The sequence below is a fragment of the Physeter macrocephalus genome, chromosome 4, assembly GCF_002837175.3.
Source record: "Physeter macrocephalus isolate SW-GA chromosome 4, ASM283717v5, whole genome shotgun sequence".
NCBI classification, from domain to species: Eukaryota; Metazoa; Chordata; class Mammalia; order Artiodactyla; family Physeteridae; genus Physeter; species Physeter macrocephalus.
Window position 1 is genome coordinate 1,443,364 of NC_041217.1, and position 13,769 is coordinate 1,457,132.

Consider the following 13,769-nt stretch of genomic DNA (forward strand, 5'->3'; position numbering starts at 1 on the left):
GAAGCGAGAGAGTGGCATGGACATATATACGCTACCAAATGTAAAATAGATAGCTAGTGGGAAGCAGCCGCATGGCACAGGGAGATCAGCTCGGTGCTCTGTGACTACCTAGAGGGGTGGGATAGGGAGGGAGGGAGGGAGACCCAAGAGGGAAGAGATATGGGAACATATGTATATGTATAACTGATTCACTTTATTGTAAAGCAGAAACGAACACACCATTGTAAAACAGTTATACTCCAATAAAGATGTTTAAAAAAAAAAAAAAGAGGCTAGGGACACAATGGTGCATAAATACAGTCTAGTCCCTGTCCTCGCGGAACAAGGGAGATGGAACAAAAAAGGAGAAAAGGGTAAAAAACTCCCCCCCACAAAAGCAATCTGTAAGGGGTGGTACAAATCAGTAAAGAGGTGAGTAGAAAATCACGGGAGTGGGGAGACCTGTCTTGGCAGGGACGCTGTCCCAGAGGCAGCCTCTGAAGCTGCAGCCACGACAGAGAGGAGGATGAAACACAAGCAAAGGCCCTGTGGTGGGAAAACCTGGTGTGCTTGAGGGAGTGAAAGAACAGTAAGGCTGGAGCCTGGTGAACCCAAGGGAGGCTACAGATGGAACTACAGAGAGGTAGGGCCAAGTAACAGAAAGTTCCTGTATTCATAACGCTTGTGTACCCCGCCTGACTTAGCCATTACAATCTTGTCCTCTGTGATCTTGCTTTCGTTAAGTTTAAACTCATTTACAGTCAACAATGCTGGTAACTATTCTAGCCATGTAATTCCCATTTTTCTATGGTAGCTTTTTTTTTTAAAAAAAATACTTGTATTATCCAGAAGAAAAGGCAAGTAGGTCAGGATGAGCCAAGATAAGAGCCAGAAGAAGCAGCACATACTCCACTGGAGAGCGGAGGGTGATGTCACAACCAGAGAATAGACGCCGACGCCGGGGCTGGGGGAACGAGCGAGAAAAAGCTACTCTGAGCTACTCTGAGGTGCAGGTTCAATCACGACCTGAAAACTGAAGAGGGTGGACACGGCTGCCTAAAGGTGCTGGACGTGCCTAATTAGGTGATCTCCTTATCTTTCCGTAGACTCCCGAAGTTCTACAGTGCCGAGCCTGATTCTGTGGCTTGAACTCCCTCTTCGACGTATTAAACACCATCGCTTTGCCAAACACGGCACTAGCCCAAGCGCTAGCGCTAAAAAAAGAAAGTGGGCACAGTACTTGTCCTCATATCGATTATTCTAGTTTGTTTAAATGATTAAACTCTGAAAAGCGCTATAAAGGAAACAGAGCATCACAGTAGAGAATAAGACTTGCCAGGTGCCCACTTTAGACAGGCTGTGAGGAGAAAGCGCCATCCAAGCTGAGAAGCGATAGCGCAGAGGCACTGAGCCGCACAAAAAGCTGGGCGACGGACGGGCCGCCCACAAACGGGCAGCATCGCGTCCAAAGGCCCAGCGGTGAGCCCCACAGCTGGGATGGGGGAAGGGAGGGAAGAAGAGGAACAGAGGTCCTGGCCTAGGACGGAGGTGCACACAGGGGTCGGGCTGGACGGCACTCTGTCGGCACCGGTACACTTGACTTGTCAGTGTAGAATGTGAACTCAACATGATCCGAGTGGCCCGAAAGCAACATTCTGGGGGTCCTGGTTCTGGTCCTGCTGGAGCAGCAGGTGTCACCCAGAGCTTCCCGGGGACACCGGGGGGCGCTCTGGATGCGACGGCAGGACCGGGAGGGAGCCCGGCCGAGTGCAGTCGGCCTGCGTGGCTCTGCCCTCAAGCCGCACGAGGCTGAGTGGCCGGACTCAAGCCGGAAGCTGCAGCCTCGCGGGTTGAGGCGCAAAGGGGGCAAAATCACGGGCGAGGCCGGGCACCAAGGAGGAGGGGCGGGAAGGACCCATTAACGGGGGAGACCCCGGCCCACACGGGAACTGCCACAGATCCTTGGCTGCCTGCACCGTGCTGGCAGGAAAGGGCCCCAGAGCCCAGGGAGGGGACAACGGCGGGGACGCCGGCAGGGAGGTGGTGTGGCGCCGGGCTTGGAAAACGCCCGCCCGGGTGCTCCGCGGAGGCTTCACAAGGCTCACGTGTGAATTCGAGATGCAGACAGAAAAGCAGTCACCGGATCTGTCCAAATGGGCGCCTACAGTGACCTCAGCAGCGACTTCAGGGTGGGAGTGGGGAAGTGGACGGAGAGGTTCTGTGTACAGAGAACCAGGGTCCCACTTGGACAGGGAAGCTTTGTTTACCAGGATGGGAGACACCAGAGCAGTCTTATTCTTACTCGGATGATCCGACAGGGAGGGAGCCGGGTGACGGAGGAGCGTGAGTGCGGCCCACAGACCAGCCTCGGAAGCACTGCCCGGAGCTGCTCAGAAACGCAGACTCTCCACCCCAGCCCAGAGCAACAAGCTCCCAGGAAATTCTTATACACATTCAAGTGTAAAGACAAACTGAAGCTGAGGACCGGTGTCCGTGACGAAGAGAAGAGAGAGGAGCTCTAGAGCAGTAAGTAGGGGGACTGGCCTTTGACAGGAAGGGGACACCCTCCGCTGTGAGAGCAGCAAAAGGAAGACAACGGTGCGGATGAGGACAGGTCTACAGACTCGGCAGCGAGGACAGGGACTCCCCCCGGATGGCTTCCCGTCTCCACGCTAAGAGAAAAGCACTCGCGAGGCCCTCAGCTGACGGGCGGTCACGCTGAAGCGCGGGGAAGGGACCTGCTCAGGGACACGCCCGTCGGGCTGGCAGTGAGGGCTGCGTGTCCGTCTGAAGCGGGTGCTCAGGAATGTACACTGGGCTCCCCGTGTGAATTCCTCCAGCAGTGTTAACCTCACAGGTACATCTATGGGATAAGATGGTAACTGGGCTCAGCGGCGTTTTATCAAATGAGCACAAGGGAAGGAGAAGGATGCAGAACTGACCGTCCAGGCAGGAATCTAAGTTCAGAGAGGAGAAATGTGAAGTCAAGTGAGACCGGGAGAATTAAAGGCCTCGGTGGTTTGGAACTCATGATAAAGGTGAACATTTTTAGGGCTTCGCTGGTGGCGCAGTGGTTGAGAGTCCGCCTGCCGATGCAGGGGATGCGGGTTCGCGCCCCGGTCCGGGAGGATCCCACGTGCCGCGGAGCGGCTGGGCCCGTGAGCCACGGCCACTGAGCCTGCGCGTCCGGAGCCTGTGGTCCGCAACGGGAGAGGCCACAGCAGTGAGAGGCCCGCGTACCGCAAAAAAAAAAAAAAAAAAAAAAAAAAAAAAAAAAAAAAAAAAAAAAAAAAAAAAGAGTAATGGAACCTGTCTTAGTCCGTTCAGGCTGCTACAACAAAAATACCACAGACTGGGTGGTCTGTAAGCAACAGAAATGTATTTCTCAGAGTTCTGGAGGCTGGAAAGTCCGAGATCAAGGCGCCAGCAGACTGTGTCTGGTGAGCCTGCTTCGCCACACGGCAGAAGGGGCGAGGGGGCTCTCTGGGGTCTCTTTATAAAGACAGTGGCACAGGTCCCACGCATGAGGGCCAGGCCCTCACGACCTAACCACCTCCTGACGCCACCACACTGGGGCTTATGACTTCAACATATGAACTGGGGGGCAGGGGACACAAACAGTCAGTGCACAGCAGAGTGGGGGTGTATGATGTTTTCTGGTTCTGAGACTTCTTCTACCCGAGGGAGCAGCTCCCCACCTTATTTATCCAGTACATGACGGCATCCTCAATGTCATAGGGCAGATCTGTGGCTTGGAAGAAAGCCGAGTACTGCTGGGCACACGCGGCCACCTTCTCCACACTGACCATCTCCACGGTGTAAGCCATCATGAGGGTGTCCATCATGGCCAGGTGAGCGCTCTGGAAACACAAACCGAGAACAACCGTTAGAAACTGCTGCTTATGTATGTTTACATACTAATAATATTTCCTAAGAAACAGGAGCAGAACTAAAGGCTATGGAAGACAAGCCCTGATAAGCAGGCAGAAGTGGTACAGGCCAGAGGTGAGCTAACGGAGCCCAACTGATTTATCGCTCAGATACTTACTGAGGATCTATGCTCAAGGCACTCATTATCCTCTACTCAAAGGATGCTCCTTTTCCTGCTTTTCCTGCCTCTGAAAATGTCGCAACCGTTGGCTCAGTAACACAACTTCAAACTTCAGAGCGGTCTCTGAGTAAGTGCTCTCCTCAGGCCTCTCCTCCACATGGTAGAAACGTACACCACGTTGTGGAAACGTACACCACGCGGTAGAAATGTACACGTGCTACTTGTGAGCTGTCTCTCAAGGCTACCCTCCTGGTCTGGTGGCCTCCGCTCCCATTCAGACATCACCATGGCTCACCCCTGAACAAGGCAAAAATCCTGATTTTCCTGGCTCCAACTTCTTCCTCATCCTCTTCATCCAGCACAGGACTTCTAGTCTTTCCTCCGTTGCTGTGTTTTGGGAGTGGTGGTTTCAAACAGAAACGTTATATGGGGGGAGGGGGGGTTTCTTAACATTTCCCCACATTACAAAGTATCTAAAGTCGAAAGTACCCTCTCCCCCTCCTATTTCCCAAGCAGTGTCCACGGTTTGGTACCTATTCTTACCAAAAATGTAATTTTGGTAAGAATTTACACTGCTTCCTATTCTTTGGCATCACAAACAACGCTACAACCTTGTGTTTCTCCAGGGCCGATTCTCCACCGTGGGGCTACCGGGCCCGAGAGCAGCCGCACGCGAAGTTTTGATGAATCGTCACTTATCTGCTCTCTGGAAAGGCTGCAGCGACTTTCACAGCCCCCAAGAACGTTAGCAAGGGTGCTTGTTCCCCACGCCGTCTGCCAACATTAGACATCACTTACTTTTTACCATCCGTATCAGTCTGAAGGTTAAAAACCCCACTCTTGTTCAGACTTCGCGTTCTCTGATTGAGGATGGGCATCTTTTGTATGTTTGGCTATTTGTATTTTTTCCTTGGAAAACTGCCTGCTCCTACCTTTGGCCTATTTTTCTCTTAGGTATATTCACCTTTCTTTATTTCTTGATTTGTCAGGGCTCATTGTTTATTAGGTACATTAGCTCTGTACCATTCAGGTAGCAAATACTTTTTCCTAGCCTGTCTTTGGACTTCCAACTTTATTCGGAATGTATTGTGCTGCAGAGAAGTTCTAAGTATTTACCCGGTAAAACCTGTCAATCTTAATGTTCTCCTTCACGACTTTGGAATTTCTCCCAAGTTTACAAAAGGCTCCCCCGCACACCCCCGAGTATATAGAAATAGTATCCTCTGCTTTTTCTATTATTGATACTTTAAATGCACGTGGAATTTATTTTTGAAGATGTTATCAACTGGGGACTAGTTAGTTTTCCAAATCAGAGATGTCATCATAGCACGCGCCCATAAAGCCTACCTCATCTTCTATATAATAAAGTCTAAGGCCCCTCCCTATCAATCCAGTTTTACAACCTGCATTTCCTTCCCCCCAATCTACATTCCTTTTAGAACAGCCTCAGACGAGCGTCTGCTGTTCCTCAAACCTGTCGCCAGGCTTCAAGCCCCCATGCCCTCACCTGTCGTCGCCACCTCACACTGCAGACTAAGTCCTGTTGTCGGTCTCACTGTCACCCTCCTTCCGACCCCCTTTCCAATCAAACTGGATCATTCTTCCTACGGAGTGAGTATACTATTTAGACTTGCATGAAATTCTTTTTTTCTTTCAGTTTGATTGCGAGGTAACTGAAATACCACACTGTGTCGGTTTAAGACCGGACATACAGATACTGTGAAATGATGACCACAACAGGTTTAGCGACACGCGCGCCGAATTCTGACTTAATTACCTGAAGCAGGGCACGGGAAACAGTATCTGTAAGAAGCTCCCCGGGTGAGGCTGATGAGCAGCTAGCTGAGGACCACAGACTGTCTTGCTGCAGGACGGGCACCATCTCCCTGGGAGAGAGTGAGACCCCAAGGGCAAGGGCACTGTCTGAGCATCTCCGCACTCCCTACAGCTCACACATTACCTGACAGCGAGCAAGGGCTAAAGGAAGGAAAGGAGCTGGTCTACCGCTCACTGTGAAGAGTGAAGAGCTAGCTTGACTCAGGAGGCTGAGGAAGTGGGCTCTGACCCGGAGGTGGTGGACCAGCGTCCTGAAAACTCAGCAGTGTTTGCGGGAAGGCAGGTGCTCCGTCCGAAGCAGAATGCCTGGTCATGGCGATCAGAAAACCAGTGGTGACTCCAGGTGCTGTGCTGAGGGCTTTATTGACAGACTAGCTCTTCCATTTCAAATCTTTTCTGAAGTAAGGCTGGAGGTAAGATACATTTGTTATAACCCTTAAAGCTCTGAAGGAAGCATCACTTATGTTTTTAATGTGAGGAAGCTGAAGCCCCTAAAGTTGAATGGTTTGTCCAAACCCATGTGCTCCTTCTACCGTGTCGTGCAGTTGGCAGAAGCTCAGTCACGTATCAATAGTTAGGCAAGAAGTACGTTCTGGAAATGATAAACAGACATCATATGCAAGAAAGAAAAATAATCGTAATTCTTTGAACCTCAAGTCATAGTTTCACATTCTCCCTCTTTTTCAGGCGGCTACTGCCCAGAGACCCCAATTCCTTCTTCAGACTCAGAGTGGACACGGCATCAACCGCAGCACGCCCTTTCACTCAGGTGATCTCTGTGTCCTCTCCATTCACTCGAGCCCTAGGGAGCGGGGTCCTGTCTTTCTCATCTTTGTTCCCAGCACAAGGTTTTGAGGGGAGAGTCTGAGTCATTAGTATTTACAGCATTACAAAGCATAACTCTTTTGAACAAAAATGTGGGAAAACATCTCAAGAGCTGTAAAACCATTCACCTCCTCTTCACTAAGACTCTTTCTCTTGGCAATTTATTCTACAGATACAATTTACGAGAGAAAAAGGAGCTGTATGAATGAAACTGACCATCACAGAACTGTATATAACAAGAAAGGAAGCGATGTTACAAGCACAATGGGCAATGTATGCCATCCTAGGCTATTTAACGATAGGGGAAGATGTGCACACTACAATGCTGAGTAGAAAAAACAACGCCATACTATGACAATGCTCAAAATAAAGATATACATATAAATGGGCAGACATAAGTGTATGTACATATACATCTTGAATATATATATATATAAAAAATATATATAAAACAGGAAGGGAAAAGGAATGAATAAAAATAAAACTTACTTAGAAATGACCTCGTTATAATATGCAAAAAATACATACAAAATCTATAGTTTACTTCAAAAATTAGGGTAGTAAACACTAAGTATAATTAGTAATACATTTTCAGAACAAAGCTCATCTCACTGATTACTTCACTTCCTAAATTTAAAAACAGATTTTAAAAAATTCCACTACTGTGTTTACAGATATTTCTATAAGATATTCACCCACTTTTAAACTAAGAACCTTCAAATTTTATTATGATTTTTTTTTAACCCCTTAACTTTATGAGATAGAAGTAAATTTAAAAATTATGTATAACAGAAACTATATACATAATGAATCTAGACAGCATCGACAGTGAAAAATAAGCTGTAGGCTACAATCAATCAATTTGGAATGATTTATGTCTCTAAATAAAATACACGCATTTAAATTTTTACCCAAAGCATTAAGGTCAGAATAATAATAACGGCAGCCAGCACTGAATGTTATGCTCCAGGCAATGTTTCCCGCACTTGTGTCAGCTCACTTGATAACAGGGCACTGTGAGATGCACTGTTATTAAACCTATCTTACAGATGAGAGAACGGAGCCACCTGTCCGAGGTTACAGAGCCAGGAGGCGTGCCGGGCTGCGGCCTGAAGCCGGGGCAGAGCTCCCACGGCCCACCGGCAGCCCGCAGACCCCAGGGCCGCGCGCCGCCCGGGAGGGGCAGCAGCAGAAAGGCTAGTTAGGAAGGGAACGCAGGAAGGTTTCCTGCATTTTAGTGAAAAAGGCAAGGACAAGGGGGCCGGGAACTCACTGAGGCCTCTATTAGCTTCTAGATCTGGGCTACAGGTTACATTTTTGTTATCTCCGACCAGCGGAGTCTAGACAAAAATGATGTACATTTAGGTATCAGAAATGAAGGTTAAGGCTATTAAATAAAGAAGAGCCCTGAAGTGCTGTAGGTAAGAAGGCTATTAATGAGCCTCACAGATTAATAACACCCAAGGTCTACTATTTCATGGCTTTTTTATTCTTTTATCAGATGCAGGACTAAGAAAATATTTCCTAAACTGAACTCAGGCCTGTGGCGCAGTGGCCAGTGCACCAACTGTGTCCAAGCCCTCCTAGAGGGACACGGGAGGGATCAGACTCAGCAGACCGACATGAACATGAGGAATTGGAATTATTCTGCTAAAATGGCACACCACAGCATATACACATCACATTATCTAGTTTGTCATAGTTAATTCTGATTCAGAAAATAATATTTTACACATCATTTATTCATATAAACAAGTTCACCATAATTTTCATTTATCCTTCATTTACATGGAGATACAAGGAAAACAGCACTTAAAGCCCTACTGAGGTACCACTTCCCACCAGGAAGGCTATAATTAAAAAGTCAGATAATAACAACCCTTGGCGAGGATGTGGAGAAATGGGAGCCCTTGTGCCCCGCTGGTGGGAATGCGAAATAGTGCAGCCACTGTGCAAGAGTCTGGAAGTTTCTCAAAGAGTCTGCCCCAGCAGCTCTGCTTTTAGGTTTATTATACCCAAGAGAAACGAAAACGTGTCCACACAAAAGCTGTACACAAATATTCAGAGTAGCATTATTTGTAATAGCCAAAAAGGTGGAAACAAGCCAAACGTCCATCAACTGATGACTGGATAAGCAAAAATGATATAGCCGTGATATTCTGAATGGAATATAATTCGGCAATAAAACGGAACAAAGACTGACATAGGCCACAACATGTGTGAACCTGGTAAACAATGTTGTTTTCTAAAATGGATTGTGGCAATGCTTACGCAACTCTGAATATACCAAAACCATGGCACTGTACGCTTAGAATGCATGAACTGTATGGTGTGCCAATTATACCTCAAGTTGTTACCTCCCCAAAAGATTAGATTGATTTATGATGCTCTGCTGACCCTTTTCCAGTGTAAACACCTCAAAAATGACCGTTTAGGTCTAAGTTAAGCAGTTAGCTATATCCATGTGTTTGCAAAGTATCTTTAAAAGGACTTCAAGGTGAAGGGACACTTATTTTTCTGGACAGTGAAGTATTTTAGATATTATTAAAAAATAAATTAACATTTGCTTACTACCATAAGTTTGTTTCCTACATAATGTTAAGCAGGAAGCATCTATATATGAGTTGATGACAAAAAGAAAAATAAATAAATATGCTAAGTTAATTCTATTTTCCTCCCACAGATATTTATGTTCACTTTCTTAAGGCTCCAACTAATCTGCATAAAAGGTTTATATGGTTTACTTTAAAAGATTATTATTTATGATCTTTCTTAGATACTGTTAATTATTTTAGTAGCTAGAATCTTGCGATAGATTTCTATAGTTGGTATGAGAATAGAAATTTTCCAGAAAAAAAATTAATTTCCAATCACAATGTCGGTCCCCTTATATGATAAGAAAATCTTAGCATATCAAAAATTCAGGCTATCAAAAGTAGACTGGACTCACAAGTGTAGGTAGTATGCTACACGAGGGGCAAGTTTTTCTCTAACATCACAAGGGTCTCTGGCCCAATGAGTGGAGTTTGATAGTAATACTTGCTACAAATGTAAAAAAAAAAAAAAAAAAGTAGGCTGGTGATATTTATGTTCACTTTCTTAAGGCTCCAACTAATCTGCATAAAAGGTTTATATGGTTTACTTTAAAAGATTATTATTTATGATCTTTCTTAGATACTGTTAATTATTTTAGTAGCTAGAATCTTGCGATAGATTTCTATAGTTGGTATGAGAATAGAAATTTTCCAGAAAAAAAATTAATTTCCCATCACAATGTCGGTCCCCTTATATGATAAGAAAATCTTAGCATATCAAAAATTCAGGCTATCAAAAGTAGACTGGACTCACAAGTGTAGGTAGTATGCTACACGAGGGGCAAGTTTTTCTCTAACATCACAAGGGTCTCTGGCCCAATGAGTGGAGTTTGATAGTAATACTTGCTACAAATGTAAAAAAAAAAAAAAAAAAGTAGGCTGGTCCAAGGAGCAAAAAGCACTGGCCTTACAAACAAAGGCAGGACTTCCCTGGCGGTCCAGTGGTTAAGACTCCACGCTTCCACTGCAGGGAGCATGGCTTCGATCCCTGGTCGGGGAACTGAGATCCCACGTGCCATGAGAGGCGGCCAAAAAACCAAAAAAAAACAGAGGCAGACTATCACTGAAACAGCAAAGAGTTTAGTTGTAACCTACAGGAGGATCCAGGCACGGCTGTTCCAGTCATAACGATGCTGTATTCAACCTGTAGTAAACAGAGTCAGGACCAAAGCGGGCCACCGTCGTTCTGCTACACCAGACGGAACGGTGGAGCTGGGCGCCCTGGCAAGGGAGGTGATGTCCATGAGATTCAAACTCTTAACATGAATGACATTCGCTTGTGACCACACAAAAGCGATACATCGATTTTATTTGGACGCATCTGGTTAGACATGTGAACGGGGTAAAGAAAGTTAAAAAGTACGATTACTGGCATGGAACTATTAGCACAGTGATACTTATTTAGCTGCCATTTAACTTTGCCGAAATTGAAAGAATTCCGTACGACACACGATAAAGCAGTCGAGAGTTCTCTTTAATCTGTGTCCATAAGGGTGGCACGAGCATCTGCTTACATTCTGTCATTTGCATCTGGTGAATCTGATGATCACACGCCCAATGGAGAACTGTTTCCAAGATAATGCTGAACCAAACTGATATCAAGCTTTATTACAAAAGGAATATATGCAAGAAACAGGGCAGCCCAAATGTCTATCAAAATGCAAGTCCCAGACCAATGAAAAATGATGTCTCCTGAGCAGTTCCATCACCTCCTCTGGACTATATTTAACCTCAAATGGCAAGTTAAGGATGTTTACCTGAGGCTGCGCCGGGTGGACACAGACAGGAACTGCACATTAGTAGCAAATAAATATGGTAAACACAGGAAATAGCTTACAGCGGTGGTTCTAAATCTGGCTCATCATCAAAAATCACAAATTTCCTGGCCCCAAACGCCCGGGAGGCCCCAGAATAGCACCCTGACAGGAATCCTGTCCCCAAAGGCCCTCAGCACAACACACTGACGATGACCTCACTCCACAGCCCAGCGCCGTCAGGGGCTTCCTGGGGCCCACCGCCCTTCCAGGGTCTCCCCTTCCACTGCTTCTCTGCGTGAACCTATGGCCCAGGAGCACAGGTGAAGAGCAAGCAGAGTGCCTGCGTTCAACCTTGACTCTACACCTGCTACGCAATCCTGGGCAAAGCCCTCAACCTCTTTATGCTTCACTACGCTCAACTGCAAAGTGGGATGACAGCAACAGGACAGGCCTTTCGTGCCCTAACAATAACACGGTTTACGTCAAGAACAGGGTTGGGGTAGACCACTCGAAAGATCTGCACCTTTGTGATCAGGAGGTAACCTGGAGAGCCCCGCCTCCACCTGGCTGGAAGCTGCCCCAGTATGCAGGGAAAACTGCACAGAAGCAAGCGGGGACATGCTGCCTGCTTTCTAATCAGAGGCTGGCTGGTGGATGATGACATGACGACACAGATGGATGTGGATCTCGGCCAGCAGAGGTGGACCCGGGAAGCAGTGCAGCTGTCCCCAGCCAAGAGTGCACTTGGCCGGGGCTGCCCTCGGGAAAGGGCCCTGGGCAGATGCCCCTCTGAAGACTGAAACAGGAAAGAAGGCTGTGGCGTCAGTTCTGGATTGGAGGTTGCCCTAAGAGCTCAAGACCCTACGCGTATATTTCTCCTAGCCCTATCTTGAAGAAAGGGCCTGGAAGCAATAACACAATAAATATACCTGTGCCCAGATCTTGGTTTCTAAATAACATCTCCACATTACAATAAACCCAAGGCTCTTTAGAGAATGGCTGATTCCAAGTCAGAGACAGGAAAAGCACAAAGTGAGCCTGGAATAGCTAGTTGTGTCAGAAAGAAGAAAGTATTCAAAGACTGATGGGGAGCTGTTAAAAGGATACAGGAGCCAGCCTGGGGGAGGGGGTCCCATTGGCCAAATATGGGCCCACGTGAGTACTAAAAAGATTAACAACAATAATGAATTATAACACAAGTAATCAAAACCAAAATGAATCCATGAGTCCACAGTGATAATCACTAAAGGGGAAGGAGAATGAGATAGCTTTTCTTCACAGAGCAATGCCAGGGAGGAAATATAAAAGGAATGACAGAATTTTTAAATCACCATATTGCAACCACCACTGCAGTATTTCATTCCAGCACAGATCACCCAGAGATGCTAAAACCGCTAGGAAACACAATATGCAATAAATGTCAAAGTATCACTCCATATAATGCCCCCGATTACAAAGGAAAAAGTGGTCAAACTCAGAATCACCAATAATGGGACATGATGAGATTTAATCAAGAGTAAAACACACCACCTATTCATGTCAAAAGACTTCACTCTGAATCTTGTATTGATATTCTTAACCCACAAAATTACGTTTACAGGGCAAGCTTTAAATGTTGTCTAGCTAAAACACGAGCTGCTGATACATGCACAGAATAAGCTGTTTCTGTTTACCTTTTTAATTCCTAGGTAACTGTTGGTGGCTTTCTTCCCAAACCATACCTCACAAGGAATGCATTCCAAATGTGTATGTGTCCGTTAAACAAGTCATTAGATGGGTACAGGAGAATGTACGGCCTTAATGAAGTTCTAATTAAGCAATACTTGCCAGTCCTGTTGCTACAATTAGATACAGAAACTGAGGAGGTTTCAATAAGCCAAAGAAAATATATATAAAATCAAGAAAAAAGCTTAAAGAATAAAACGCCTTCAACTGAGGTTACACATAAGCCCCCTAAATGATTCATCAGTACACAGAGCAAGAGGTCACAAGTGTTTTTCGGTCAGAAAACTGTCCTGGCATCAGTGCCATCCAGATGAGGCAGGCTTCTCTGCAGCACCCCTTCCAGAAACAATGCCACTCCTAAGAAATTTTAGGATCTAAAGTGAAAATAAATTTTATTTCTTTTGGTTACTATTTTGCTTTACCACACATTAAGTAACCATTTTTATAACAATACATACGTAAATATATTATTTTGAACTAATTCATATACTAATGTTCAGTTTAAAAAAGACCTAGGAAGAGAAATAGGGCAACAGAAACCGATCACAATGGCTACAATTTACAGACCTCTTATCACAGGTCAAGTACTACATTAGACGCTTCCCCGGCCCACTTTAATTCATCTTCACAACTGTGGAAGGCAGACAACAGTGTCGTTCCTTACATAGACAAGAAATTGGACGGCAGAGAGCTTCAGAACCAGTCCAAAGGCAGACAGCTACTTGCTGCCACCCGAGCCTGTCCTGCTCTAGAGACAAAGGGCTCCATCACCACCACTCTGCCTCATCGGCAGAGACGCGTTTGCCAAAGGGCACAAACCATTTCTGCTCCAAACTGCAGCATTTCCTTTCAATCTTAAACGTCCATCCTTCAAAAACTTTTTTTTTTTTTTTTTTTTTTTTTTTGCGGTACGCGGCCCTCTCACTGTCGGGGCCCCTCCCGTTGCGGAGCACAGGCTCCGGACGTGCAGGCCCAGCGGCCACGGCTCACGGGCCCAGCCGC

At 46.1% G+C, this 13,769-nt stretch overlaps 1 protein-coding gene and 2 non-coding genes across 9 annotated transcripts in view; 2 read left to right on the plus strand and 1 right to left on the minus strand.

Annotated features, from left to right (window-relative positions):
- CAMSAP2 (calmodulin regulated spectrin associated protein family member 2) overlaps nucleotides 1-13,769 on the minus strand; it is a 103,216-nt gene that overhangs the window by 39,451 nt on the left and 49,996 nt on the right. For 6 of the 7 annotated variants that reach the window (XR_008617000.1, XM_028488260.2, XM_028488262.2 and 3 more), the window contains one exon: nucleotides 3,678-3,839. Coding sequence is in view for 6 of the 7 variants with exons in the window: in XM_028488260.2 (XP_028344061.1) it covers nucleotides 3,678-3,839 (162 nt within the window). In the remaining variant the exon portion in view is untranslated. Of the gene's footprint in view, nucleotides 1-3,677; nucleotides 3,840-4,325; nucleotides 4,443-13,769 lie in introns of those variants that run through there. The other variant, XM_028488264.2, reaches the window with a different exon arrangement.
- LOC112066710 (small nucleolar RNA SNORA62/SNORA6 family) lies at nucleotides 9,597-9,741 on the plus strand. The gene has a single exon (XR_002892817.1). It is a non-coding gene; the product is annotated as a small nucleolar RNA SNORA62/SNORA6 family (small nucleolar RNA).
- LOC112066711 (small nucleolar RNA SNORA62/SNORA6 family) lies at nucleotides 9,995-10,139 on the plus strand. The gene has a single exon (XR_002892818.1). It is a non-coding gene; the product is annotated as a small nucleolar RNA SNORA62/SNORA6 family (small nucleolar RNA).